At 34.7% G+C, this 27463-nt stretch overlaps 1 protein-coding gene across 1 annotated transcript; it reads right to left on the bottom strand.

Annotated features, from left to right (window-relative positions):
- On the bottom strand, positions 1–27463 carry LOC124368932 (tRNA methyltransferase 10 homolog A). Its single transcript, XM_046826485.1, has 7 exons — positions 27370–27463; positions 26655–26910; positions 20036–20201; positions 18152–18295; positions 12289–12435; positions 6510–6615; positions 1–4380 (listed from the first exon to the last, which is right to left on the bottom strand). The coding sequence occupies exons 2-7, from the start codon at positions 26795–26797 to the stop codon at positions 4280–4282; spliced, it is 807 nt and encodes a 268-aa protein (XP_046682441.1). The 5' UTR covers positions 26798–26910; positions 27370–27463; the 3' UTR covers positions 1–4279.

Here is a 27463-nt window from a genome sequence, read left to right as displayed (position 1 = left end):
TTCAAATTCAAAATAAATTTATTCATGTTTTTATAGAATTTATACAATTACAGGATAGGCTATTACAAAATTCAGTTACGTAAATTTACACTTACTTAGTTATTTTATAAATATTAAATGAAATGAAAATACCTTTATTAACCCTGGAGAGGGCGTGTGGTGTACAAACTTCCGCAGGAGAAACGTTATTGTTTATAAAAGAAACCCCGTAACCCGCAATTCTCCTCCCACTAGCACATCTATCCCCACCTCTCCCTCCCCACGTACCATTGTTCTCAGCCAGTTTCGTCAAGGACACAAGGCAGTGTAGAACTATTTCAAAGTGGTGCGGTCTTTTGTACACCACGCGCCCTCTAGTGTGAACTGTTGTGCGGACTATTGTACACCACGTGACTGATTAGGTTATGCAATATCGGTGTTCATTTTTAAAAGTTATTTTATTATATTAGAGTAATATTGTGTGTGTGTGTGATGGATGACAAAGAAAGATCTTTACTGCAATTGATGCAAAGTGTGGAAAGGGAGGAAATAGAAGAAGCTCGTGCCGCAGATGCAGAGAGAGAGCGTTTACAAAGACAGTTGTTTCCGGATGCTGAACAATTGAATACCATAGAAACAATTGATGAAAATCCAATTGAGAGAGAAGGATCGGAACAATCGGAAGATGAAGAGAATTACAGACACAAATTCAGAAGTTTCGCTTGATGACTTGGCAGACCATGAAGAAGATTTCAATGTTCAAGATCATGTAAGAAGAGGAGAGAACTATATTCTTGGCAAGGACAACGTAACGAGATGGGATACCCATATGAACACTGAGAATTTACGAGGCAGAGTACGGCGATACAACATTTTACGAGGTGAGAGACTTGGCGTATGATTACCTTCTCCAAGAGGTGATGCCAATACAAAAACTTCACCTATTGAATGTTGGAAACTCTTTTTTTCTGACGAATTTTTGGATAAAATTGTAAATTTTACAAACATTTGGATTGAAAAAATAGACAAAACTTTCTCAGAGTGAGAGAGACGCAAAGTCAACAGACTGTGACGAAATTCACACTGTACTTGGCCTTTTGTACCTGGCTGGAATGTTAAGGTCTTCTCACACAAAACTAGAAGATTTATGGTCAACAGACGGTCTTGGCATTGAGTATTTTAGGTCAGCCATGTCCTTGAAGCGCTTTAAGTTTTTGTTGAGAGCATTAAGATTTGATGACATTAGATCCAGAAGACAGCATAAAGCTCTAGACAATCTTGCACCAATACGTGACGTATTTGAGGAATTTGTCAATAAATGCCAAGCACATTATGCACTGAGTGCTTTTGTAACGGTTGATGAAATGCTCGAGGCATTTCGTGGTAAATGTTCGTTTAGACGGTACTTACCAAACAAGCCTGCTTGTTATGGCATCAAGATATTTGGACTGTGTGATGCAAGGACATATTACACTGCCAATTTGGAGACAACCACCAGGACCATACAGGCACAGCAACTCATCAAAAGATGTAGCTATTCGGTTGATAGCTCCGATTTCAGGGACCGGACGCCATGTGACAATGGATAACTGGTACGGATCAATACCTCTGGCAAGAGAACTTTTGCAAAACCACCGTCTTACTTCAGTATGCACATTGAAAAAAAAAAAAAAAAAACGTGAGATACCCCCATGTTTTATAGAGAGTAAAATAAGGAAGGTAAACTCAAGTTTGTTTGCCTACCAAAGTGACATGACATTACTGTCATATGTGCCTAGGTCCAATAAAGTTGTGTTACTTCTCTCAACATTTCATCATAATGACACTATAGACGAGGAGACTGGTGACAAACAAAAACCGATTATGTTAACCAGCTACAACAAATGCAAAGGAGGGGTTGACACTGTGGATCAAATGAAAGCAGCCTACTCTGTTTCCAGAAAAAGCAACCTATGGCCATTGACTGTGTTCTTCTCCATGCTGAACATATCTGGCATCAACAGTTTTGTGATATTGAGGAGTAACGTTGAGGACGCAGGTGACAGAAGAAACTTCATCAAATCTCTGGGAAAAGATTTATGTAACCCTCAAATGATAAAAAGGGCAGGAATCGCCTGTGTTACTATGGAAAAGGATCCAGCAACTGTGTGGCCAACCAGTCCAGTGGTAGAAGAAGATCAGGGAAACTGGAAGGTGTGTTCTTTGTCCAAGAGCCAAAAACCGAAAGTCGCACGAGGTGCCCTCAATGTCAACGCTTCATCTGCCGGGAACACACATCCTTTGCTTGTGTTACATGTGCCGCTGCAGAAGGGGATGTCAGTGATACAGATGATGATGAGTGAAGAGAGTAAAAAGTTTGAGCGAACAATTGTTTACCGTAGCAGTTTGTACGTTTTTTTAAATTTTTGATTTTGTATTCAATTATTAAACCCTACGGTTAGTTATTAGGTTTTTATGTTTGTTAAAAAAGTGTTTTTTTTTTAGTCTACTTTCTTTTTAAATTACATATTTTGTTTTGTAGAAATGTTTATTTAAAGCTACACGTTATATCTCCTCATTTATACTAAAGACTTTTATTAAAACAATTTTGTTTTGTAGTATATAAAAATATTAAATGATATTTTTTACAGTTGAACACATTTTCAGTAAAATTATTCTATTCCCAAAGCCTTTTAATCAATAAGAATTGTATATAAAGCAGTATTTAATCAATTATATTGATTTAAAGACAGCAATTACATAGTGCGGTCTTTTGTACACCACGCAACCTAGTACATGTGGATCAGTGACGCACCCTCTCCAGGGTTAAAGAGGCGGGGTTAGAGCTATCAAGCCCTCTCTACCACTCAACCTCATATCGTATACAGTACATTTATAATAGTTTTATACACATAACCTAGCTATGGTAGGAATGGTTCATTAAATTTTAATGTTGAATTTATCTCCAGTTCACCTTCCTTTTATAATTGTATAAACTTTTAGGTATACATATTGACACCACATTAAAGTGGGATGTACATATAAATAATATTTGAAAAGAAATTAGCAAGAATAAACTACCAGTTGCGTAAGTTAAGACCTACTGTAAGGCGAGACGTACTGTTAATGACATATTTTGGCCTTTTTAATACTCATTTGAATTATGGAATAATACTATGGGGATAGTTCAAGTACTGCAAAAAAGTCTTTCTATGGCAGAAAAAGGCAGTAAGAATTATAGCTCGACTTGGTTATAGTGATTCTTGTCGAGTCAGTTTCACAAACTTGAATATTATACCCTTGCTTCTCTATATATTTATAACAATTTAATTTATATTAGAGAAAATATAATTAAATTTGACAGTCAGAGTTCAATACATGAATATGACACTAGGTATAAGTCTAACTTGGTCTTGCCTAGAATATGACTTGATAAAAGCCATAAGAGCTTTAGCTACCAACAGTTTAAGATGTTTAATAAGTTAATAATGTTAGTTAGGAAACAGCCCATTAATAAGTTCAAAATTATTATTTCTAAGTGGCTTATTTCTAAAGCCTTGTACACTACTGATGGATTTTTAAATTCTGATTGTTTAGATATTTTAAACTAGTTTTAGTACTTTTATGTTCAAGTTCAAAAAAACCTTTATTTATTTAGGAATTTACATGACACAGTAAATCATCATGTCATTGACATGACAGTTTTATCATTAGTAGTTTTATGTACCAATGATAAAACCTATTGTAATAGAGATATTATTTAATGGTGAATAAAATCTGATTCTGATTCAGTACACCTGATGATACCAAGAGAAACGATGTAAAGGTTTGTTTTGAGTTTCTTCGACACCAACTTTCCTCGGCTCTTTAGACGAACATGACTCCAGGTTCCAAGAGTCAAGTCTGAAATAGTGCCAGATACCAGACATTGCAATAAAAGGAAAGTGAACTAGAGCTAAAATTCAACAATCAAGTTTGATAGAATTACGGTAATTTGGATACATATGTAACCCAATAGATATGTACATATTAAAGTGCCAATAGATTACACAGACTACAGAACTGAAGCAGAACCAAATAACTGGAACTGATGACATCACTATTTCCTTTGTTTCAAAGAGGTCTTCATTAAGTACTCCAAATAGTCCATACAATCTGTCCATTTCACCATGTCAGATTTTCAGATCAGCCCTAGAGTACAAATATCTCAAAATTATAGATGTTTCTAAGGGTAACTTCGTCATGATAAGGAGTAACACATCCTCCTCTTCTGCTGTGGAGGATTCCAATTTTTATTATGTGTCTGCTGTTTTTGAAGAAACTATGCAGTTCTTTCCACAGCTCCCTTCCTCTGGGGAATAACTTTAAGAAAAGCTTCCTTCCAAGAGACTCCTTCAGAAACAAGGATAAGTATTTCAAAAACTGAAACAAACATTATTGTTATGAAAGCCTTGTTTTATAAACTGTACATCATTCCTTATTGTAGGCTAATTGCTAAAAATATGAAATCTAGGAGATTTCAACAGAGTATTACAACAGAGATCTACCATCATTTGAATAGACTAACATGTTTCCATTTTTTTATCTACAAATGTGCAATGTTAGACAAAAATAAAGATATGATCCATGATGAAAACAAAACTTTACATTAATAATTCCCGTGTGCGTTAAAAACAGTAATGATGTCTGTCAAAATACTTTTTTGTTTACGTAAAAAACTACAAAAGCTGACTTTATTTCAACACAATTATACATGCTTTCATATATTAACACTTCCCATAAAATTTCAACTGATGTTGACATTATGTAAGTTTTTTAAATATACACAGTGATGATTAAAGAACATTATAATACAAATAACCTGACAGACTACATCTTCAGGCTAAAAAAGTCAGACAAAAGCTCAACTTTTGTCAGATTGAAGTTTGTATTAGTGGTACAACTGGATTGGATTACAACTAAATTATGTCTGTAATAGGACTCTGCGAAGTGATCCATATGAAAAGAACAGAGCTGGGTGTGTTTGTTAGTACGATGTTTACTACTTGTATTACAGAATTAGCATGACCGTACAAAAGGGCTGATAAATGGTTCAAATATTTTTTTTAATTATGAATAATTAATTTACCAACTTATTTCTGCACATTGCACTTGTAATCTTAGTTTATAAAAAGTACATAGTGTGATCATCAACATATTTCAAATTTTTGAAGAATAATGTAATAGTGAAATAATACTAATAATTTAAAAAAAACATAATTATTAATATAGTCGTCTCCCTTCTGAATTTTTAGACAAAGATGGAAATGATTATAAAACTTTAGACATACAACATCACAAATTAAAATGGTTTAAGCGGTAATTTCCTTATAATCTACAGTTGGTGTTTGATTAAAACAAAAAACTTAATATGCAATAAATCCTCAAGAAATCTGGCTTCCTCACAATCAATAAAAGATAAAATAAAAAGGCGACGCAAGTTCAATAACTATTAAAACTTGTACTCTAGGTGACACACTGTGAGCTCCTAAGCTCATACTAAGAATAGACTGTAACCTACTTGCTTTGCCACTGAGACTATTTTAATGCATTCTGGAAAATTTGAACAAATTCCAGTTCCAGTAGTATTGTTATGAAAGGAATTCTTCAAATTATGTCCAAACTGGCAAATTTAAAACAAGTCACCTTCGGTACAATCTGTATATACGTGGTTTCTTAGAAAAGTACTCAACCTCACTTTGCTGGCCGATAATTACACAAACGACCATCTCAGATCGGATATGGAAACAGAGTACTCTGACACACTGATTGGGTAGAGCCTAACAGCAGTCTCTGACTCGTTGATCAGGTGGAGCACAGAGTGCCTGACAGCAGTCTCTGACTCATTGACCGGATGGAGCACAAGAGAGTGCCTGATGGCAGTCTCTGACCCGTTGACTGGGTGGAACACAGAGAATGCCTGACAACAATGTAAAGAGAAGATTTTGATACTTCTGGAAATTCCACAAAGACAAAGCGCTTATTTTGATTGTACGGTTTTCTCTAAGCACATTATCAATTTGTTCTACAAGGCCATCTGTACAGACAGACTTGCGTCCTTGATTTCCTTCATCGTGCACTTTAGTTCGGCCACCTTTAAACTTTCTACACCATTCACGTACAACACCATTACTCATAATGTTTTCTCTATATGCATGGCACATTCTCAAATGGATTTCTGCTGCACTATTCCCTTCTGCTTGCAGGAAAAGAATAACTCTCCTCAGTGGGAGAATTAATACAGGAGGCCATGTTTATGTGACTACAGCTCACCATAAACTAGCTACTTGAACTCGACAGTGACAAATGTTCTAACGAAGATGCGCGATCGACTTACTGTGCACACCACAGACCTGCCACGTGTCTGACCATTATGGCATAAATAAATTCCCTTTTAATGTGACTGTAAATTATGTGACAAATTTTGTAAGTAATTATTACTGGTTATTTTTGAAGACATGTCCAGATAGATTTTATTACTTTTTCATATAGTTTTGTGTTAATATTATTACCATGGTCTATAGTGAGCACTTGGCGAGTGGTCATCTCCAAGAACTCCCTGATGGGTAATTGTGCATGAGAGATTTCTTGCTCATTAGCCACACTCAATGTCCTACCCTGAAACATAAAGAACATTTATGAAACATAAGTAAACCTGAATCCTAAACTGAGTTAGACCACAGGCGCTAGAAGTATGATTGGGTACTGTTTATAAATTACTTTTAAACTTTGTTGGGAGACCCTGGAGTTGAGATTTCGTACAGATAGGAAAAGGATCATCTCGAAATTGTGAGATTTTATTTTTTAATACTTGTTATTCTATATGACTCACTGAGTAGTACAGACATAAAATTATGATAATAATAAATCAATATTTTTATAAGAACAAAAAGAGTAAACACAGCTAAAACACATCAACAACTTGGACACATCCTGTAGTTTTCATACAAATATTTATATATGAAAATTAAAAACAAATGTGGAAATTGCCAAATAACTAACTATAAACAAAAATTACAAAACATATTCCCAAAATTAGTAAGTGATCATGGGATTGTTAAAAGTTATTAGATTAAAATAATAAATTAAATAAATAACCAGTGTACTACTATTTGTTAAGTCAATGCAAAAATACAAATATCTACATAGCAAACAGGGCTCTGTGAATCTCCAGCTGCCAAAGTTGAGCTAAGCAAACAATGCCAAAATGGGCCAGTTTCATCAGCACTGAAGATTTGGCATGCTGATAAGTAGTGCTCATTAACCAGTCTCTTAAAAATACCTTTGTATTCTTCAACAGCATCCTGGTCAGCCAATCTCGCAAGTCCTAGCTAAGTCAAGCTTACGTATTAGTACACCATCACAATTTTTTAATTGGTACAGCCATTCAGAAAACACACAATTAGTTTCTGCTATTTGATAAATCCTCAAGGAACTGTTAATCTTTTTCTATGATCATGGGTCATAGTCATGGGTAGTCAAAGGTCCTTCGTACCTCTTGGCACAGAACCACTTGAAGAAAATTTCAACCAGTTCATTTAGATTAGACCTTTATAAAGTTTGTCTATACTGAATGTCTTTTACAGTAAAGAATAGGAGCAAATCTTGAAAGTAGATCTTTATTAACTAAGTGTAATCTGTAAGTGTGATCTGAAACTAAGTGTAATTAAATATGCTTAGTACACCACTGATACACAATAGAACATGTCAAAGTCAAAGTCAAAGTGTTTATTTGTCAATTAACAATTAACATTGCATGGACAATGGTCAATAATTTACAATAATAATAAAAACAAAAGATAAAATAACTAAACATCTTATTTGTACATTAGATAATCTCTTACAGAGTAAAACTCTCCATCAATCAAAAAAACACTTAAGTCTTTTTCTAAATTTGCCCAACAACAGTTTCTGCTTTTAATTTCCAGTGGGAGACTATTAAATAATTTGATTGCTGAAAAATATAACTGGTTTTCAAAAAAATGAGGTACGGTGTTTTGGGGACACAGGTATACAGATGGAGTTTCTTAAGTTGTAATGAGTAGGAGAATCAGAGGTAAAAATGTGCATATTTTTCTTAAAGAAGGTTAAGGTTTCGAGTATGTATAGGCTTGGGAATGTAAGAATTTTGTTTGATCGGAAAAAAAACCCCTGCATGATTGACTTCTTGCCAGCCCCTAATACAAATCCTTAGAGATTTCTTCTGCAAACGAAAGATGGTATAGGGTCTTTGTGTTTTCAGAGCCCCATATTGGGAAGTCCATAAGCAAGATGTGGGTAAATGCACCCATAATAGCCAGCCAGAAGAATTTTCAGTACTAGAAAAACTGGAGAGTCTACGTAATAAAAATATGCCGCTGCATAATTTCCCACACACCTTGTCCATGTGAAGGTGAAAGTTCAGGCTTGAGTCCAAAATCACACCAAGAAGTTTGTAAAATTGTGACGAGTTAATAACGGAATCGCCTAAAATAATGGATGAACTTCCACTATCACCATTCATGGGTGCTCTAATATTAAAATCCAGGAATGTCGTCTTTGCAGTGTTCACAGTAAGGTCATTTTCTTCCATCCATTGAAGAAGACAGCTGCCTTGTACAAAAATATATCATATTCAGGTTTTCCCTATTTTTATGTGACATATTGAAAGACGTGTCGTCAGCAAATAAGCACAGATTTCCTCCGCCCACACTAGATGAGATGTCATTAACAAATAATAGGAATAAGACTGGGCCAAGGGACAGAGCCTTGGGTTACCCCTGACTTCACTGTTTTCACAGAGGATACTCGATGACTCAAGCAACCAGAGTGGTCAACAAAGGGAATTTCAACTACCTGGCTACGCCCCATCAAATATGAAGACACCCAGTCAAATGCGGTACCCCTAATTCCAAGGTTTTGTAGTTTGCATAACAAGGAGCCCATGATTGACAACATCGAACGCTTTTCGGAGATCCAAGAAAACACCAAACGAATGCTGACGTTCATCCCAAGGCAATAGAAACATGATTGATGAAGTCAAAAAATACGGCATCAAGTGTCGAGAAGCCACGTCTGAAGCCAAATTGCTTTTCAAAAATGACATTATTATGCGATACAAAACGACAGTAAAACGAACAAGATACAGCTTTTCCAAGACTTTTGAAAACGTTGATAGGATAGATATGGGCCTATAGTTTTCGATGTCATATGGGCTTCCCTTTTTCAGTAGTGGTTTAACTATTGCTTGCTTTAGAATACATGGAAATACACCACTTTCGAAGGTAGCATTCGCAATGTGGGCCAAAGGCCAAGCCAGCTGCTCAGCAACATCCTTCAGAAGGCTAGAAGACATCCCATCAGCCCCTGAGGTGTGGCCGGGCTTTAAGATTTTACTACTGCGATTACTTCCCGAACATCTGTTGGCCACAGGAAAAGTGAAGGTACAACTGTCCGCATCGCATGACACACTCGTTGTGGGTCGTCAACATTCCAAGAACCGCCTCCAAGACGTTCGCCCATCTGGGTGAAGAAAGAATTAAACTGACATGAGATAACAGTCGGATCGACCACTAAGGAACCACTTTCATTCTTAATGGAGTAACAGGTAAAATCCTTAGACTTTTTGTTGGGCTGAATGTCCTTAATGATGTTCCAAAACATTCGTTCATGTATGGTAATACAGATTCATGAATGAAACAAGGAGAGTGTAAGGTGAGTCATCAACATCATTCAGCACAATCTCTCCTGACTGAACCCAAACTCTTCTTCAGAGCGTCTTTTTGAACTTGCTAAACACAGCAGACCCTGACCACTGTTGTCAAATTTAATCTTTTAAGGCTGCATTTCTTTGCCAAGATTAGTGCTGGATTAATGAAAGTGCAGGACCATCGGATGCCGGATTAGCAAGAGTTTGCTGTACTGCCAATATATTACATTATATCTAAATGACATGCTTTTAAAAATAACAAACATAAATGTACTATAATGCTACACGTTAAATCTAACTCACTCACTAGCCCACTGAGACGGTAGTTTATTGGGTTTAGGCCACTTGCAAATGTCATTGAAATTTTCATTTTGGCATACTCCTAGGTTTCAAATTTTCATCAGAGGGAAAGGGGTAAAAACCATTACAATTAAAAAATGTAATAGAGGTTTAAGGATTTAAAAATAATGAACATATTAACATTTACATAATAAAATAATGTTTAAATGCTCTAAAGTATATATATATATATATTTTTTTTTTTTTTTTTTCAAAAAGACGGTTCTTTTATGAACCTGATAGCAACAAATGTAAGGTGTTCTTGGAGAATTCAAAATTGTCTTGGAATGGCTAAGTGTTATTTATTTTTAATAAAAATAAATAATGTTAATATTCCTAGTTTAGATTTTGCTGATTCATTTCATTAAATATTTTGGTCATTCTAACTGTATTTTTGTTTTTTCATATTTGATATATATCATCATAAGTAACAACAGTAATAATGACAAAAAGAGCCATATTAAAGTAAATGTCATCAGGACTGTATACAGAGTGTAACAAATAGATTGGGCTAGATATGCATTTTCAGATTCTATAAGTAATTCTAAGCAAAAAATAAAGAACAATTTTCTTCCAATTTCCACTTTGTTTAGCAACTATATGCCATTTTTTAAAAATTGTATCTTTGTTGTTGTCTTTGCGATTGTTACAAAACTTGGTAAACAGGCCCACATCAGAAAATGTTATATCAGACAAGTTAGTTTTAATATTTTCAAAATTGCTGCCATTTTATTTTTATTTAATAAAATATTTAATAAACCACTGTTTTTATAAAAAACTGTATAAGAAACAAAATTCCTTTCCAAGGATACCTCATTTGTAAAAATCGGTTAAGAAACACATGCAAACTAAATGGCCAATAATTTTACAATATTTGAACAGCTGTTACTGTGATTAAAATGCAACACTAAAATTGACTACTGAACCTTTAACATCTAATAAATGTAAACATAACCAAATTAACACATTTGTAAGATCAGTTTGAAATTGATAGTGTTATGGAAAATAACTATTTATTAGATGTTAAAGGTTTAATAGACAGTCTCAGTGTTGCATTTTAATTAAAGTAACAGCTGTTCAAACACTATCAAAGTATAGGCTATTTAATTTGCATATTCTGGTGTACTCAAAAAAACAGGGTTGCATCTCTTATCAAACCATCAAACAGATTATAATATTCACTAAAACAACCTCTAAGCCTATTTATAGGGTGAACTCTGTGCAACACACGCCTTTTCAAAATCCTATTTTCACTGAAGATTAAGAATTGGACAACTTCATTCGGAGACCCAATTTAGGTGAATGAATAAAACTCAGAACATAAAATCACTGCTTGTATCACAGCCACTACCACTCTGCTACTATACTGCTTACAGCATACCACTTGTATAGTGGCTGAGGCTTGAGACGATAGGTCAGCCAACTTGAATTGTCCCAATGGATTATTACATGTTGGGGGGGGGGGGGGGGGGGACACTTGCCACGACACAGGGATAGAAGTAACCAAGATAAACTCCACTACACTAGTGGAGACAACCTTGTATCAACCGGCATCAGATGGGACTAGTGAACATATGTCAATCTTCATTCACAGTTTCACAGACCAAATTATTTCATAAATTCTTAAGAGGCAGAAAAATTGTTTTTGTGATATTCCTGGTTTTTGCCAGTTTTTTCCAGTGTGTTAAAATCCCAGCTTTTCCCCATTTTTCCAGGTTGGGTGATCACCCTGAACATGTAATTTTCTTAAATTATATTTAGTTAAAAAATAAAATTACCTTAATTCCAAATATTAGAGCCACATTAAAATTATTAGGAAAAGTATTTTCACTAAAAATAATAAATCAAAACAATAGAATACCTCTTCCATATTTTGGTAATCTTTTCACAGCACAAAAATGTACTGTTCCAAATTTAATGTAAATTAATTTTGCACTCTATAATGTTTGCACTAAACCTCATGGCCCTTCAGATATTCACAAAAAAACTGTTAAACGTATACTTTGGCCCCTTTTTCATCTCTTTGTACAAAAATCAAGACTCTAGGTCATGCAACTTTTTAACCACTTATTACTAGGAAGGTATAGAACAAATCGCCACGAGATAAAACCTTTTAATGTTGATGTTGTACTCTAATTTTACTACACTACATTGCATATAAGGGAGAAAGTAAAAAAATACTATACTGTAACAAAAACAGTTCATCAAGGGAAATAAATGAAAAACGTTATTTAGTCAAATACTTATGGATAACATAAGGATACCTTGTGTTGGTTATGATCCACCAAAGCACCAATAACATATACTTTTGTTTCATCAAGCTTTGACAAAACATTTTCGGAATCACTTGTTAAATAAACCAAGTCCTTCTTGTCAAAAATATTTATATGATTCTCTTCATGAAAATAAACCTGTAACAGAAATTTGTTTTAGTAATTAATATTAAATTGTTTATATTTTTTATAAAACAATATGCTTTAAGTAAATTGCCATACACAATAATGGCAAATAAAGTCACTTTGTCATATACAAATGTAGGACAAAACAATGGATAAGCAGCAATTTTTCACATAACATTTAGCTTAAATTCTGTACTTGAACACATGTAAAATTATGAAACAACAAAACCGCAAAAACATCATATTTTCATTACATAATGCTCAAGAATTATTGACGTAATCTTACAAAATTCGAGGTGTTGCCTTGTCAGCATTTTAGTCTAGCAGTTGGGAGTTGCCAGTCTAGCAGTCTGGAAGTACTTTTGGTGTGCCATAGGAATTGGTTCTGAGACCCCTATATCTTTTGATCATGCCAAATGACATTGGTATAAATTGCTATATATTCAACTGAGGTTGTCCTGTATACTGACAACACCTCAATCGTCAATAGGCTAACAGATCGCAGTCTGGCTTTAAAAGCTTCTAAATTGAATACAAATTCTATTCAAAATTGGCTGTATGCAAATAAACTGGTTTTGAATAATAACAAAACTATAACAGTTGTCTTTGGTCTTAAAGAAAATTCAGATTTACCTTTGGATTTTCCATAATATTTGAGCGTAACCCAAAACCTAACACTTTGATGGGGTCAGAACACAATTGGCCTAGAGTATAAATTAAGTAAAAGTATATTTGCTCTGGGGAGACTTTGTGTAGAATTAGATCAGGGCAGCCTCAGGCAGGCCTACATTGGTTTGTTTCAAACCCATCTTACTTATAGCCTAATAGCATGGGGAGAGGCCTCCAGGCAGTAGAAGTTTTTCACATAGAAAAAGGCTCTAGAGTTATTGCTGGAGTAGGTAAATATGAACTTTGTACGATCCTTTATAAGCAATTTAACTTATTAACATATTTTGTCTGTACATTTTTCATTGTTCACTTTATAACAAAGTTAATTCTCATCTAGTCGTTAATAAAAAAAAGATACATAGTACTTGGGTCCGAAATTTTTCAATCAACTTCCCCTTCGCATAAAAAATGCAACAAATGAAAAATATTTTTTCAGGATGGCTTTATTGTCAACAGGACATAGGCTACCTCACAAGCTTCTTAGTATAGCAGTTTATAATTTTATACTATACATATAGTCTTTACATTTTTACACAATTATGTTTTCTATATTTTAAATTATATATTATACTTTTCAAACAGAATTATTTACCATCAGATGTTACAGCAGGCAGATACAAAGACTTTCAAATAATGCTAGACTGTAATGATTCTTTTTTGTAATTTATATGTTTTTTCAACACTGCTCACAACTTGTTACAGTCGCCAGTTTAATTTCTCAAACTATATATGTATGTATTGCCAGCCATGTTTTTTTATTAAAAGAAATAAAATTTATTTATTCATTACACTAGATATACAACCATTTGATTGATTTCCCACAACATAGGACAAGCAAAAGTGACAAAACTCCTCTAATTATATCTTGTATTATATCTAATTAAACTCCTCTAATTATGTACTCCACGAACTCAACCCCGACATCGCAATCATCACTGAACATGGACTCAGCAATGACCAACTAGACAACACACGACTCAATGGATATAAGCTAATTGGCGGTTTCTGCAGAAAAAACCACAGAAAAGGAGGAGTTGCCTTTTACTCAAACGAAAATCTTGGAAATACTATACACACAATTGACACCTCAAATAAATCAATTGAACTTATGTGTGAACTTTTTATGATAAACCTTAAAATAAAAGGAAAAAATATTAATATGGTCGGCGTGTATAGGCCACCTAAAGGAAACATAGAAACTTCCTTGGACATCCTATCTGATACCCTTGAACTTTCCCCAACTTGGAAAGCTCAAACCGTCATTATGGGAGACGTTAACATAGATGGACTTACAGAAAAAAGGACCAAGGCAAAACTAGACGACATGCTAGCAAGACACAACATAACAAAGCTCGACCTGCCACCTACACGAGTTACCCACAATACAACATCCTCTATTGACTTTGTATGCTCCAACATAAACGGAGAGGATGTAAATGTTGAAGTAATCATTACAGGTCTCTCAGACCACCGAGCCCAACTCTGCACCATCAACTTACAAACCAAGAAATCAAAGTGTCCTGGCTCAACTCACAGAAGACTCAATCCTGAAAACTTAACCCTTTAAGCGTCATGAAAAATTAGACCTGATCTTTGATAAAGTTACAATTTTTTTAAATTTCCAATGTGTAAAGTTAAATTTATTTTCGTTTCTGTATGTCAAAATAGAGTTATTTAACGGTAAATAAAATTCGTTTAGCCTTTTTTGGATTACCTAGGATAATTTTTAACTTTTGAGAATATCGTAGAATAGCAGTGTAGTTGTCACTAATATTTTTATAATTTATTCAGTAAGTATGGGAATGAAACACAGTTTTATAGATAAACGTATACTATATTACAAACCAATAAAATTAGAAAAATACAAAAGTAGACAAAGAGTGTTTATTTAGTGGCGGGCTGTCACAACTGACATTCCACGCGTCTCCCGCAAGCCACTGTTATCGCGTGGACTTTGAACCTTCTTATCGCTCGGCAACGTGTAGGACAGCCTTGCAGGGCTTGAATTATGTTTCTTGCTTTGTGATAACATCCTTATGACCGTAGTAAAATATTAAAAAGTTTGGGGTTGACCAAGTAATTGCTCAGAATTACCAAATCTTCAAATTCCGAATCGTCTGGATAGGCCATTCACACGAATAATGGTAAAAAACACTAAATAAATACTGGAAACTGCTGTATTTAATATGAATAATTTACTTTAAAAAGAATAAGACACAACAGAAAATTAGCGATAACCGAAATACATATGCGTGTACCGGACGCTTCTCACTAACAACTGGCTAGATGCCTTGACGGGAGCTCCCGTCAATGACTTTGTGAAAGGCGCGGGGCCACGCCCGCTAGACAGTGTTTGGCCAATTAGAAGCAACTGCCACTCCCATTGTAACAGAATTCGAGGCAGGGCAACCCGTCTGTATGTCGCATGACGACTAGGACCATCTAACAGCAAAATATTCAACTAACATAGCAGTAAAAAAATAAAGAATGCAAAAACGCGGATCCACGGCAATAACGTTTTGAGCTTGTAGTGGCCCTCCGCGGATCCGCGTCAATAACGCTGGAAAGGTTAAATCATCTGAAACATCTACTGGCCTCCGAATTCTGGGAAGATGTTTACAACTCCCCAGACGTAAACCAAGCCTACAACCTGTTTATTGGTAAAACGACTACACTACTTAATACAGCTTGCCCCTTAAAAAAATCCAGACGAAGAGGAAAACAAAAACTCAAATCTACCCTAACTAATAGTGATGAAGCACGTAGCCTTAGGGAAGAGTACCTGCAGGCACTTAATAATCAAATTCTGCATGGAAGATAAGAAGACAAAGCATTAACAGCAACCAAGAAAAGGGAATATGACTTGAAGCTCAAACAGCTAAAACAACAAGATACCTCTAAGTACATTCAAGAGGCTGAAAATAAACAAAAGGCCATTTGGAAAGTAGTTAATTGGGAAAGACAACAAAAAAACAACACTACCGATCAAATAGAACTAATAGTAGAAGGAAATCAAGTTAACGACGCTCAGCAAGTAGCTCACCTTTTCAACCACTACTTCACAACAATAGCAGACAAAACTCTAGGAAATGCTAACCAAGCCCTCTCACAAACTGCCCTTTTTAACCAGCTGAGGGATGAACCACCTGAACTCATCCTTCAGCCCGTAAGCTACCAACAAATCATAGATACAATATCTGGACTGAAATCAAAAACATCTGCCGGAGCTGATGAGATCTCCTCTAACATCCTTAAGCACTGCAAGGAAGAACTAACACCACCCCTCACATACATAGTAAATAAATCTTTTCTTCAAGGCACATTTCCTCAAAATCTTAAATTGGCTAAAGTATACCCGAAACTTAAAAAAGGACCACCAGAGCAAATTAGTAATTATAGACCAATATCCCTGCTCTCAACAATATCAAAATTGATTGAGAAAGTAATGTTAATCCAGCTGATAAAACATCTAACTGATCACAATATCCTTACCAGTCAGCAACATGGCTTTCTTAAAGGGAGATCCACAACAACCGCACTCATTCAACTTGCAGAATTTATTATCGACCAGAGAGAAGAAAGAAAAAACGTCACCAGCCTGTTTTTAGATTTCAGCAAGGCCTTTGATTGTCTGGGCCACCATCTTCTTATAAAAAAAGTGAGAGAAATGGGTGTTAAGGGAATGGCAGAAAACTGGCTAACGAGCTACCTTGAGGGACGATCGCAAATGGTAGAAATTTCATACACACAAAACAACAGCGTCTGTAAAGCAACATCTAAACCACTACCTGTGAATAGGGGCGTCCCACAAGGCTCTGTTCTTGGCCCTGTGCTCTTCATACTGCTCAGCAATGACTTTCCTTGATATCTCGAAGAGTACAGCCAGGTAATAATGTACGCTGACGACACGGACATGCTAGTAGCAAAAAAAGATACCGAAGAACTTGAAATAGCCTCATATGTGTCATTAAGCCTAGCAAAACAGTACTGTGAAAAAAATGATCTGGTGTTAAACGAACAAAAAACCCAACAACTTATCTTTGGACGAAGAAACACAGATCTTTCTGGCCTACCAGATATACAAATTAACTATGAAGTTAAATACTTAGGAGTCATCATTGACAGCAAATTAACCTGGAACCCACACATCGATCAACTAATCAGAAAGCTCAGCAGTAACACTTACATTATCAGACGCATAAAAAATATCAGCAACATTGAAACAGCTAAAACTGCTTACTACTCACTACTTGAATCCTACCTGAGATATGGATTAGTGATCTGAGGCAACTCCTCCCACTCAAACCTCCATCGTGTCCTGGTAGCACAAAAAAAAGCTATTCGAATACTAGCTGGCCTAAACCCATCTGACTCCTGCAGAGCTGCTTTCACTGAACTGAAGATACTTACAATAGTGTCCTTATACATATTCGAAGTTATCTGCTTTGCCCAGTCCTGCAATCTTACAAGATTAGGAGGGACCCACTCCTACAATACGAGACACGCTTACAACTTTGCACTGCCCACTCACCGCCTCGCCCTGTCTGAAAAGAAGCCCAGCTATATAGGACCAAAGCTGTATAACCTACTGCCAGACCACCTTAAAGAAATAACAGAAGAGAGACGGTTCAAGAAAGAAACTCGACAATGGCTCCTAGATCGATCATTTTACACCATAGAAGAATTCCTCAACTGGAAAACTTATTTTTAAATACTATATGTTGTTATTTAATTGTATTTTAGTGTATAAATGACTCCATTGTATTTCTCCAAAGAAATCACAATAAAGATTCTATGACTATGACTATGACTATGTAAATTATACAATAAGTCACTATTACAAGTTATACAAATAAGCTATTGTAAATATAAAAATAAGATTCATAAGTTTCTATTAAACTATTTTTTTACAGATTAATTGAATTTTTAACAAAACACTGAACACTGGCTAATTTTAGTTAAGTCCTCTGTGACTTTAGCCCACATAAACATCCAAGGGAATTAATATTACAAAACTTGTGGTAAATATTAAATTTAAAAAAATTAAAAACTTACTCACATCCCAGTTTTGGTAGCCAGTACTACGGGCCATTTCTTCTTTAGATTTCCCACAGAAGTTTGTAACATATAACTGAAGAGGATTTAGTGCTCTTCGATTCATACAATAACAATGATTTAGCTGCTTCAAACACTTACCTATATCCTGAAATTAGTAACAAAATTATAAAACATATTTTATTATATAAATAAATACTAACATAGTTTCTTTTTCTTAAGATAAAAACTATAAAAGTGCTATGTATAAAATATACCATTCACCTTACTCAATAATATAAAAGATTATCTAACTTCAAAGGCAGGAATTAAAATTAAGTTAACCAATTTTATAACTGTTTTATAACTATTCATTTTTTCAATAATAATTTTAACTCAGGGAGTAAGTTTGCTGATTATAACATTAAATTATGTCTAAATTAAAATGTACTATCATATTTTCTTTTTTTAAGTCTAATTTAAACTTAAGGTATAACAAGCTAAATAGGAGGTACATGTGGAAGTAAATATTAGTGTTTTTTTAATGCTTAAAAAATTTGAAATTTTTATTTTTGCATAGAGGACCGAAACAGCTTGAGATAAAGCCAGAGTTTAAATACAACAAATTTATGTTTTTTACTTTACCTTTAATTTGGTGTAACGCAAACCATACGGTTGTATTTAATATTTTTTAATTATTAACATTTTTATATTTTCAAAATGTAAATAATTTTTAAATGTAGAAATTTTTTGGGAACTGAACTTTCTTAGTCATTTTTTGTAAGGGTAGGGTCCTCAAATAATTTTAGGTAGCGAGTTTCATAAGTTGTTCAATAAAGTAAGAAGGAAAAAAAAACCTGCTAAAGCTGGTTTTTTACGATTTTTTAACACTCTATACATTTACAGCAAGATAAATTGAAACTTTTTTATGATCAGTGTCAAGAAGACCTTTAAAATGAGGTACCTCACATCCCACCTTCACATTTTAAAATTTTCCAAAAACAAGCTCCCACCTCCCAAAAATACCCCTTACAGATTTTTTGGGGAGTTCAGAATAATGTTATCAAATTCTTTGTCCACAAAATAAGGGGGAGGGTACATCTTCACTTGCTACACCGCTACAATCAGTGGCCCAGGTGGTCTGGTTCACCCTGTATATTGTATTTTTTGTTTCAGACAAAACATACTAATTTGTTATTAAAAAACAAACTTTAAAATTTACCAACACTGAAAATAGATGACAGGTTAACAGATTTGATAAATTGACACTTCATGTACTAAATTACAATCAATGATCTTCAGTCCTTGACCCAATTGTCTTACTTAGTTTGGTATTAGTTCAGAATTGTTAATTTCAACTGAGTTTGTTTGGTTATTTACATTCCAGAATAAGACACACTGGACCTGGTTGGAGCTGGGCAATGTCCAGCTTCATGTAGGACAGAGCTGAAAGAGAGATTTCTGTACCCACTTTACTTAGTGGCTGTTACAAATTTATTCTTTACATTTGTCAGCTAATTTTAGTTATGCAGAAAAGAAATCTATAGCAAAACAAAAGCTCAAAGACTTTCATTTAGAACTGCATAAACTATCTTTGATGTTCTAAACCATTTGCACTGTTTATAAAATAATTTTTGTATAAAATTCAAACGGAAAAATTTTACAAAGTATTGATACAAATGAAATAAATACAGTCCACTCAAATTTACTGACATCAGACATGTACTCAAACAAAGAATTCTAGTCAGTTTGTCATGTCTGGGTTAGTTCACACTTATGAAAAACTAAGAAAAGGGTCAATTTATACTGGTAAAAAGATATAGATGATTTACCATATTAACTAGAAAAGTTTTGAAATGTAATAATTTTCTACCAACCAATAATCTAATATGTAAACAGGTTAAAGTACCTTTTCTGACATTAGGTCATCAAAAGAAAAATCCAATGCAATTCTCAATTTACAGCTGCTTAGTGCCATTGTAGACTGCTTCAACATTTTTCTTGATGGACCCAAAGATTCATTTTTGAGTCGTGCTTCCTTCTTTTTTTGTTTAAGTTTTTCTCTTTCTTTTGCCCTAGAGACAGAATACCAAGAGTAAAATACAAAATGGAACAGCTTCAGTATACATGAACTTATGTATATACAATATTCTACAATCACAATACATTCAACATTCATTGGTCTCCTACAAAATTTATTTGGTCTAAAAAATTATAAAAAAACATAGTTGAATGAAAAGCTTATTATACTAGTTATTTTTTACAACAAATCATAAAATATCAATTGTTAGTTTGATTTCAACTAAGAATAATATTGTTACCATTAGAGTTTTAAAAATATCAAATTTTAGATGAAAATACTAATATTACTTAACTTAATTGGCTCTGTAGTTTTGTTTACATTACCATAATGTAATACTTATAACAAACATTTATGTACAATTATGTGTTGAATTCAATTAAGCCTATGAATGACTGACATATATATAAAAGTTCCGGTGATGCATCTTGCTAGGCCTTGTCAACTAGACTGAAGTTAATCAACAACTAATGGCTATAATGAGACTTAGACAATTACCCTTACTACTTTTAGCAAAGTTATAGATTTTCTGATGTAAGCTGGTACTGGTAATCAATATATTTAATCGGGCAAGATAATGTTGTGTGATAGCCTCTCACACCACTGGCTAAAATATTAATTTGCACGTTTATTTGTTGTATGTTTTCAAGGCTTTATTACAATTTCTTTGAGAAGTGTACATGCATCAAGATTATAAAATCTAGATTTCAAAGTTAAGTTCTGATGGTTTCTCTTCCCCAATACAAGAACTCTAATTCTTCCCTCTAGGGAGTATAATGGTCGGCTGGTCAGCCATCTCATCAAGGCCGTCTTTAGCTTCTTCCCTCTAAAAGTATTCATGAATTCTGGTAGACTATTAAATAACTTCCTGCCCATGTTAGATGGTTCCTTTTCATCAAGGGCGGATCCAGGATTTTTGTGAGGGGGAGGCGGTCTGAGATTTTGGGAGATTTTTTACACATATGATTCATGTTGGTAGTCAAAGCTCTGTAATTTGACATATAATGTTATTATTGTATACTAATGAAAAAAAGGGCTAAAGTGATAAATGAAAAAACAATGTAATATTTCCAATAAACTGTATATAATCTGACAAAAGTTGTAAAAATACAAAATTTTATCTTTAAAGTACAAAATCGAGTCTTCTGTTTTTTTGGCTTGCAAATCTCTTAATGACTTTTTCGGGCATACTTCGATGTCCATGTGCACGTTTAGCAGAGCGAGTCCAGTCAACCTATCCTCTGCCATCCTTGTTCTGATCCATGACTTCAATTTTCTCAGAGTTGAAAAAGATCGTTCTGCCGTTGCTGTTGGAAAAAACAATAAGTTCTAACAGATTGGCAAAAAAGGTCAAATGTTTCATACCAATGAAAAAAATACTTTTTACTAACAACCACACGATTTAAGAAAATACTATTAGTTTTACTGGTTTTAGAAATTATCTGCTAATAAATAATTTTGAAAAAATAGTATAAACAAAAAATTACTTACCTATTGAAATTGGAAGAGTAAGCAGAATTTGTACCAAAGCCCTTAGAAGAGGGTAGCTGTTTTCATTTAATGCTTCAAAACATTTCATTGCTTTAGTTATAGTCTTAAATTCATTATAATTAGGAATGTTCTTGAGGGAGCATACTTCGTTCATAAGTTTCAGTAGCATCGTGTTTTTGTTCAATGACACTAAACTGCAATACTTCATACATATGGGCTCAAAAACTAGATTTCATATCCACTATTTTGTCCAAGTTTGTCGGAACGGTTAGGTTCAGCATATAACACTCCAGTGAATCGCTTGAAAAATCTATCTGTCATATCTGCAATAATGTTATCCAGGATTGTTATGTATGCGGATTTTTTTCCAATGTTGTATTGTACATTCCCGACTGTCACTGGAAGTTGAGGGGTAGTTTGGTCTATTTACTTGCTGTCCCCACAATTCTTGGAATACGAACTTCTATGCCCATAGACTCCATAGTCTTTTCAGCAGTATTGAAAATCAGAGAAAAGAATTGATCAGGATTTTGCCTTTTATTCTGAAGTACTTTTATTGTGTGCATTACTTTTGTCTCTTGCTGAACACAAGTCTATGGTTTCTGACTGAAGATATTTACTAAGAACACAGGTTGCATCCGTTATATCACTAAGACAATGCATAGTTATTATAAACTCGCAAGTGGAGATAGAGCACAATAAGCAATTTGCTTTGCTTGCTGTTGAGCTATCATTCCACTTTGAGACAATTTTAAGTGCCTCGGCTATTTTTGTTAGGTCTTCTGTAAACTCAAAATTGATTCATGCCGTTCTACCCAACGGGTCTCACAATATCCTCTCATTTGATGTCCCAGTACTTTTTTCAAAATAGAGTTCCGTTTGGCCGAGGAGGTGAAAAAATCTAGAAATCTCTTTTACAGTGCCTACTGCATTTCTCTCACGCTTTGGACTTTATTGCACTTTGAAATAGCCAAATTCAATGCATGATTACTGCAGCCACATAAGGTGCTGTTTATGGCAATTTTTTTAATTTCTGTCACTGCTCCTCGCATGTCAGACATATTGACAGAGCATCCATCACAACCGATCCCTACACAGTTATTCATGTTTCAAACCAAGCTGTTGCATGAATTTCAGCACAGACTGTCCTAAAACCTCCCCCGTGATAACAGGTTCAACTTCTTGATCAGAATAGTTCGTACCCGTACCGTGGAGATCAACAAAACCTACAAAGTCTTCTCTTATAGCATTGTTATACAGGTAACGTAAACTAAGGCTTAGCTGAGAAGTATGAGACGCATCTGTTGATTCGTCAAATATTATGCTATAATATTTAGCTTCTGATACTCGTTGAGTTATCACTTCCAAAATTTCATCAGAACAACATTTTATAAGGCAGTTAGCTGTTGTCTTGCTGATGTAAGTGGCGTTTTGCTCCTGCAGACTTCAAATGATCTTCAAGCTGAACATCCCCGCTATCTATTCTAAATCGCAAAAGTGGCCCTGAAAATTGCCGTTCATTTTGTACTGGGATCATCTCCAACTTCAATCAAACTGCCATCATCCCTATGACCTCTAAGGGGTATGTTCTGCCTACCATGCAACAAAAATAGTTTTAATTATTGGCACAAGCCTTGCACGATTCTGCATGGTTTGGGCCTTCCTATTTTCGTTTAACAAATTAAGAATTTTTCCTCCCTCAGGGTTTTTCAAAAACAGATATAAAATGTTTGGCGTCAATTTCAGCATCTTTGTGATATTGTGTCGCTGCGTGACTTTCTAAATCTCCGTCTTGCCTGAGAGTTTAGCATATTTCTGTAGAGGTTCAGTAACTAATTTCTTTAAAGAAACTGTATGCTGTCCTCCAACTAACTTTTGATGGCATAGTACTGCACAAAATTTACAAAATAGCCCTTGCTTAGCTTCTGAAAAAACTAACCATGGATACTTTTCAAAATGGCCAATATTAGCTTTTCTTTGTTCTTCCCGTCCTCGTTTTACATGAGAGGATGTAGGAAACTTAAAGTCCTTTTTAGGCTTCCAATGATTAGTAAAAATACTATACTTAGTATGGTCACTCATCTTAGAGATGTTGTTAATTGTGAGACCCGATGTCGAAAGAGCACATGTTTTCGGAGATACTAACTTGTGAATTGGAGGATGATGGCGCCGATTGTGGTGGCAGCGGCACGTCTGTAACCTCATGCTGGGTGGAAACCTCAACATTTGAAGAAGGAACTTCACTGTCTAACTTTGGTCTTTTAACAAGATAACGATCCATATTGCACAAAAATCTGTTAACACTCAAAAAGCTATTAAACACAAGCGAACGGGTACTTCACGATATTCACGAACGTACGCACTGAATCACTGAGTGGCCGTAGTAGGCGGTGTGGTGTAGGCCTATCGTTGGGGGCGGGCGGACTAGGACGATCATGCGCACGCACCGCTCCCCCACCCCTTCCGGTGATCATACGCACTGTTACCACCTCCCCTCTACTCATACACGAATTAAATCTACAATCTTAAGTACAAATGTATGTTTGAAACACCGACAGTACCAATTACGAATAGTGTGGCCGATGAAAGCACCTTTACTAACGAACACAATATAGTATTACTTTAAGCTTAAATCTTTTATAAACAAACAAAAATTTGAATTTGTGACTACCGAGGGGGGGGCGCGCGCCCCTCGCGGCCCCCCCTCTGGATCCGCCCTTGCTTTTCATATTGTGTGATATAGTGTAGAGGTATGTGGACATTTGTTGTGTGGCGGTATCATGTCTATGTATATTGTAGCCTCGTTGTAGGAGTTCATTGTCAACATACATGATCACTTCAAAGATGTATAAGCCAACTATTGATAAAATTTTCAGGGTGGAAAAAGTATCTGCAGCTCTCTTTTGGGTTTAGCTCTGACACTATTCTGAAGGCTCTTATTTTTGAAGCGGCAGCATTCGGTTGAGATTTACTGCTGTTGTCCCTCCTCAAACTATAAGACCATAACATAAGTTTGACTCAAGTATGGTAGGCTATTTTTGTTGTAGCTTCATCACTGATATGCTTGATTCTTTTTAAAACATACAAGCATGAACTCGGTTGCCTAGAGAGAGAGTATCAATGTGATCATTCCATTGTAGACTGTTGTTTATTGTTATCCCAAGAAACTTGGTATGACTTTCCAGTTGTACATCTCGTAGTGTTGAGCTTCTTCCAAAAACAAGTTGCTTGGTTTTACTAGTGTTTAGTACTAAGTAATTTTCATCAGAGTACTCATAAGCCTTGTGCAATACGATTATTCCAAGTTGTTCAAGTTTATTGGGGATTAGTTTGTGTCTCAAGCAGTCAAAAGCTTTGCTGAAATAAATAGTATGGTCTCTGTCTTTTAGTTTGGGGTATACTTTCCTGAGTTTTGGGTCTGACGGGAAATGTCCTTGGGTGAGGGATGGATTGTTATGCTGACTAGAAGTGGAGTTAGGGCTTTACTACAGAATTTTTGCTGAAAACTCATTGAGCCCAGTGAGGTTTTTGGTTTCAGACTATTTATTATGGCTTGAATTTCTCGCCCATTGGTGAAAGGTAGGTGAGTTAATATATGGTTTGAAGCAGGTAAATGAAGAACAGTTTGATTTGTGGGTATTGGCTGTGACTTTAGAGTATTTCTGCTATGGTAGTAAAAACGTTGTTGAAGTGATTGGGAATTTTGTCTGTGTTGGTGGTTATCTCTCCCCCATTGTTGAGTTGGTCCATTGCTTTTTCTCTCACTGATTTTAACTTGCCACAAGACTCAATTTGTTTTCAGCATTTGCTATATGGTCTGTAGATAATTGACACCTCAGATCTTTCAGTTTAATATCATAATCTTTCTTGTCTTTGTTCATTTAAGCGTTTTCTGATTCTTATATGGTCAGTTCTACACAAAAACATTGCAGATAAGTATCTTTCAGGTATATTCATTCTTCACCACAGTAGATTGGCTTATTCTTCTTTTTTGTCAGACACACATTTTGAAGGGACATGTGTATTCATAATGATAATAATGGTTGACAAAATAATATGGTCATCTATGCATTCAGACAGCTAAGTGATATTTTGCACAGAAAAGAAATAAAATCGGCAAACCACGCACATGTACAAAATTACTCTCCAACCAGTATGTATTATTCAAAACTCTATCTTAAAGGTCGCTTTAAAAAATATAAACAATACCACACTGGTAATCGTTTTAGGAAATATCTCTTTTTAATAATGACAGTTTTTTATCAAAATTCTTTTAGTCCATATCTACATACACTTTGATAACATCTCATCATTATAATACATGGTTTGCACTAAATGCAGGGATTATAACATAATACAAACTAAATCATTATCCTTATCAGTTTTCAAACAGAGAAACAATGAATGGCTACTACAGTCAGGTAGTGAGGAGACCGAAGCCCTATTGTCAGTCAATTCTGGGCAGTAGAAAACAATTCAAGCCTGTATACAGCCAATCTGCCCACTCAGGTTTTCCAATAGCCCATATCTAGTTTCATTAATTTACTACATGTTTCATTATTTCGTTTAATTTTTATAATAACTTTGTTCATATTTTAGTTATAATTTTGGTTTAACTCCATGCTTACAAAATTTTTTAAAGATATACAGTAATTTATGTTGAACTCTTTTACGAAAATAAATATATTTTTGATTGATTTGATATATTTAATGTGTAGCAGTCTACTATAGCACACCTTTATTTATTCCCCAATGGTTTGATACCAGTAAAATATCCACTCCGAAGGTACAGCCATCATAATGTATATGCTGTGCATATTCTAGATTACAACATTACTCTGACTAACATCTGCTTTGCTACTAATAAATTATAAAAGTCATCTATAGTATTACACAGATTTCTGCATGTCTAAGTTATTCACGATTCATTATCAAGATGATTAACAATAATACATACCTTCTTTGCGGTTTCCATTTTGTCTCCCACAGCACTTTTCTTATGTACTTTTTTCCTCTGCCTTTTAGATAGGTTGGGAGGAATTTCAATTGGATCCCATAGTTTATGCCACATTTTCTTTTTACACTCAGGTGTTTCTTCATCTTCAAGAGGATCCCGACTTCTTTTGCATACTTCTTCAACGCCACTGTCTACAGAAGATTTTCCACTATTGCGATAAACCTCAGTCTCTGTTTCTTGTTCTTTGGAGATGGTTCTAAAATAAAAATAATAATCATTACAATTGATATAAATGATAACTTTATCCTAATTATCTATTTTTATTTGTGTAATTTTTGAAAAACATTGCTTATCTCACGTGTTGCAGGGAAACTTAACACATACTTCTAATAATTTGTTTATGTTTTAAGAAGAGACTTTTCTCTTTTAAACTCTTACTATGCCCATTCTTCAAATGTAGATACAAGCGGGTAATTGACAATAACAAAGAGAGAATGTAGGAATAGTGCAAGTGGACAGTACTTATCATAAGTAATCCTCTCAAGTCAGGATTGATCATGATGTGCTATTGCCAACCCAGACTAAAATTTAGATTTCTTCACAGTGTGTCCACATGGTCTCTTAACTCATATTAGGTCAAAACAACTATGCAGTGTATCTTTACATCACCCTAGACTTTCCATTCACAAAAAAGGCACTTTTAGGGAAAACTTACAAATCACTGGGAATTTGCATCTTGTCTACACCCTTCGATTTTAAATTCTGCTCTTGGGAATCACCTCTGGTATCATCAAAATCCATGTTCTTGC

The sequence above is a fragment of the Homalodisca vitripennis genome, chromosome X, assembly GCF_021130785.1.
Source record: "Homalodisca vitripennis isolate AUS2020 chromosome X, UT_GWSS_2.1, whole genome shotgun sequence".
Classification (NCBI taxonomy): Eukaryota; Metazoa; Arthropoda; class Insecta; order Hemiptera; family Cicadellidae; genus Homalodisca; species Homalodisca vitripennis.
Note: the sequence above shows the minus strand (reverse complement) of the source record. Positions and strands in the feature narration are given on the sequence as shown.

What these genes read in the sequence shown, in the direction of transcription:
- LOC124368932 (XM_046826485.1), bottom strand. Translation starts at nt 26,797, where the DNA reads ATGAAGAAACACCTGAGTGTAAAAAGAAAATGTGGCATAAACTATGGG. An exon ending in AAATGGAAACCGCAAAGAAG is followed by an intron (nt 20,202 to 26,654) that starts GTATGTATTATT and finishes TTCTGTCTCTAG; the next exon opens with GGCAAAAGAAAGAGAAAAAC. An exon ending in TGGATCATAACCAACACAAG is followed by an intron (nt 6,616 to 12,288) that starts GTATCCTTATGT and finishes TTTATGTTTCAG; the next exon opens with GGTAGGACATTGAGTGTGGC.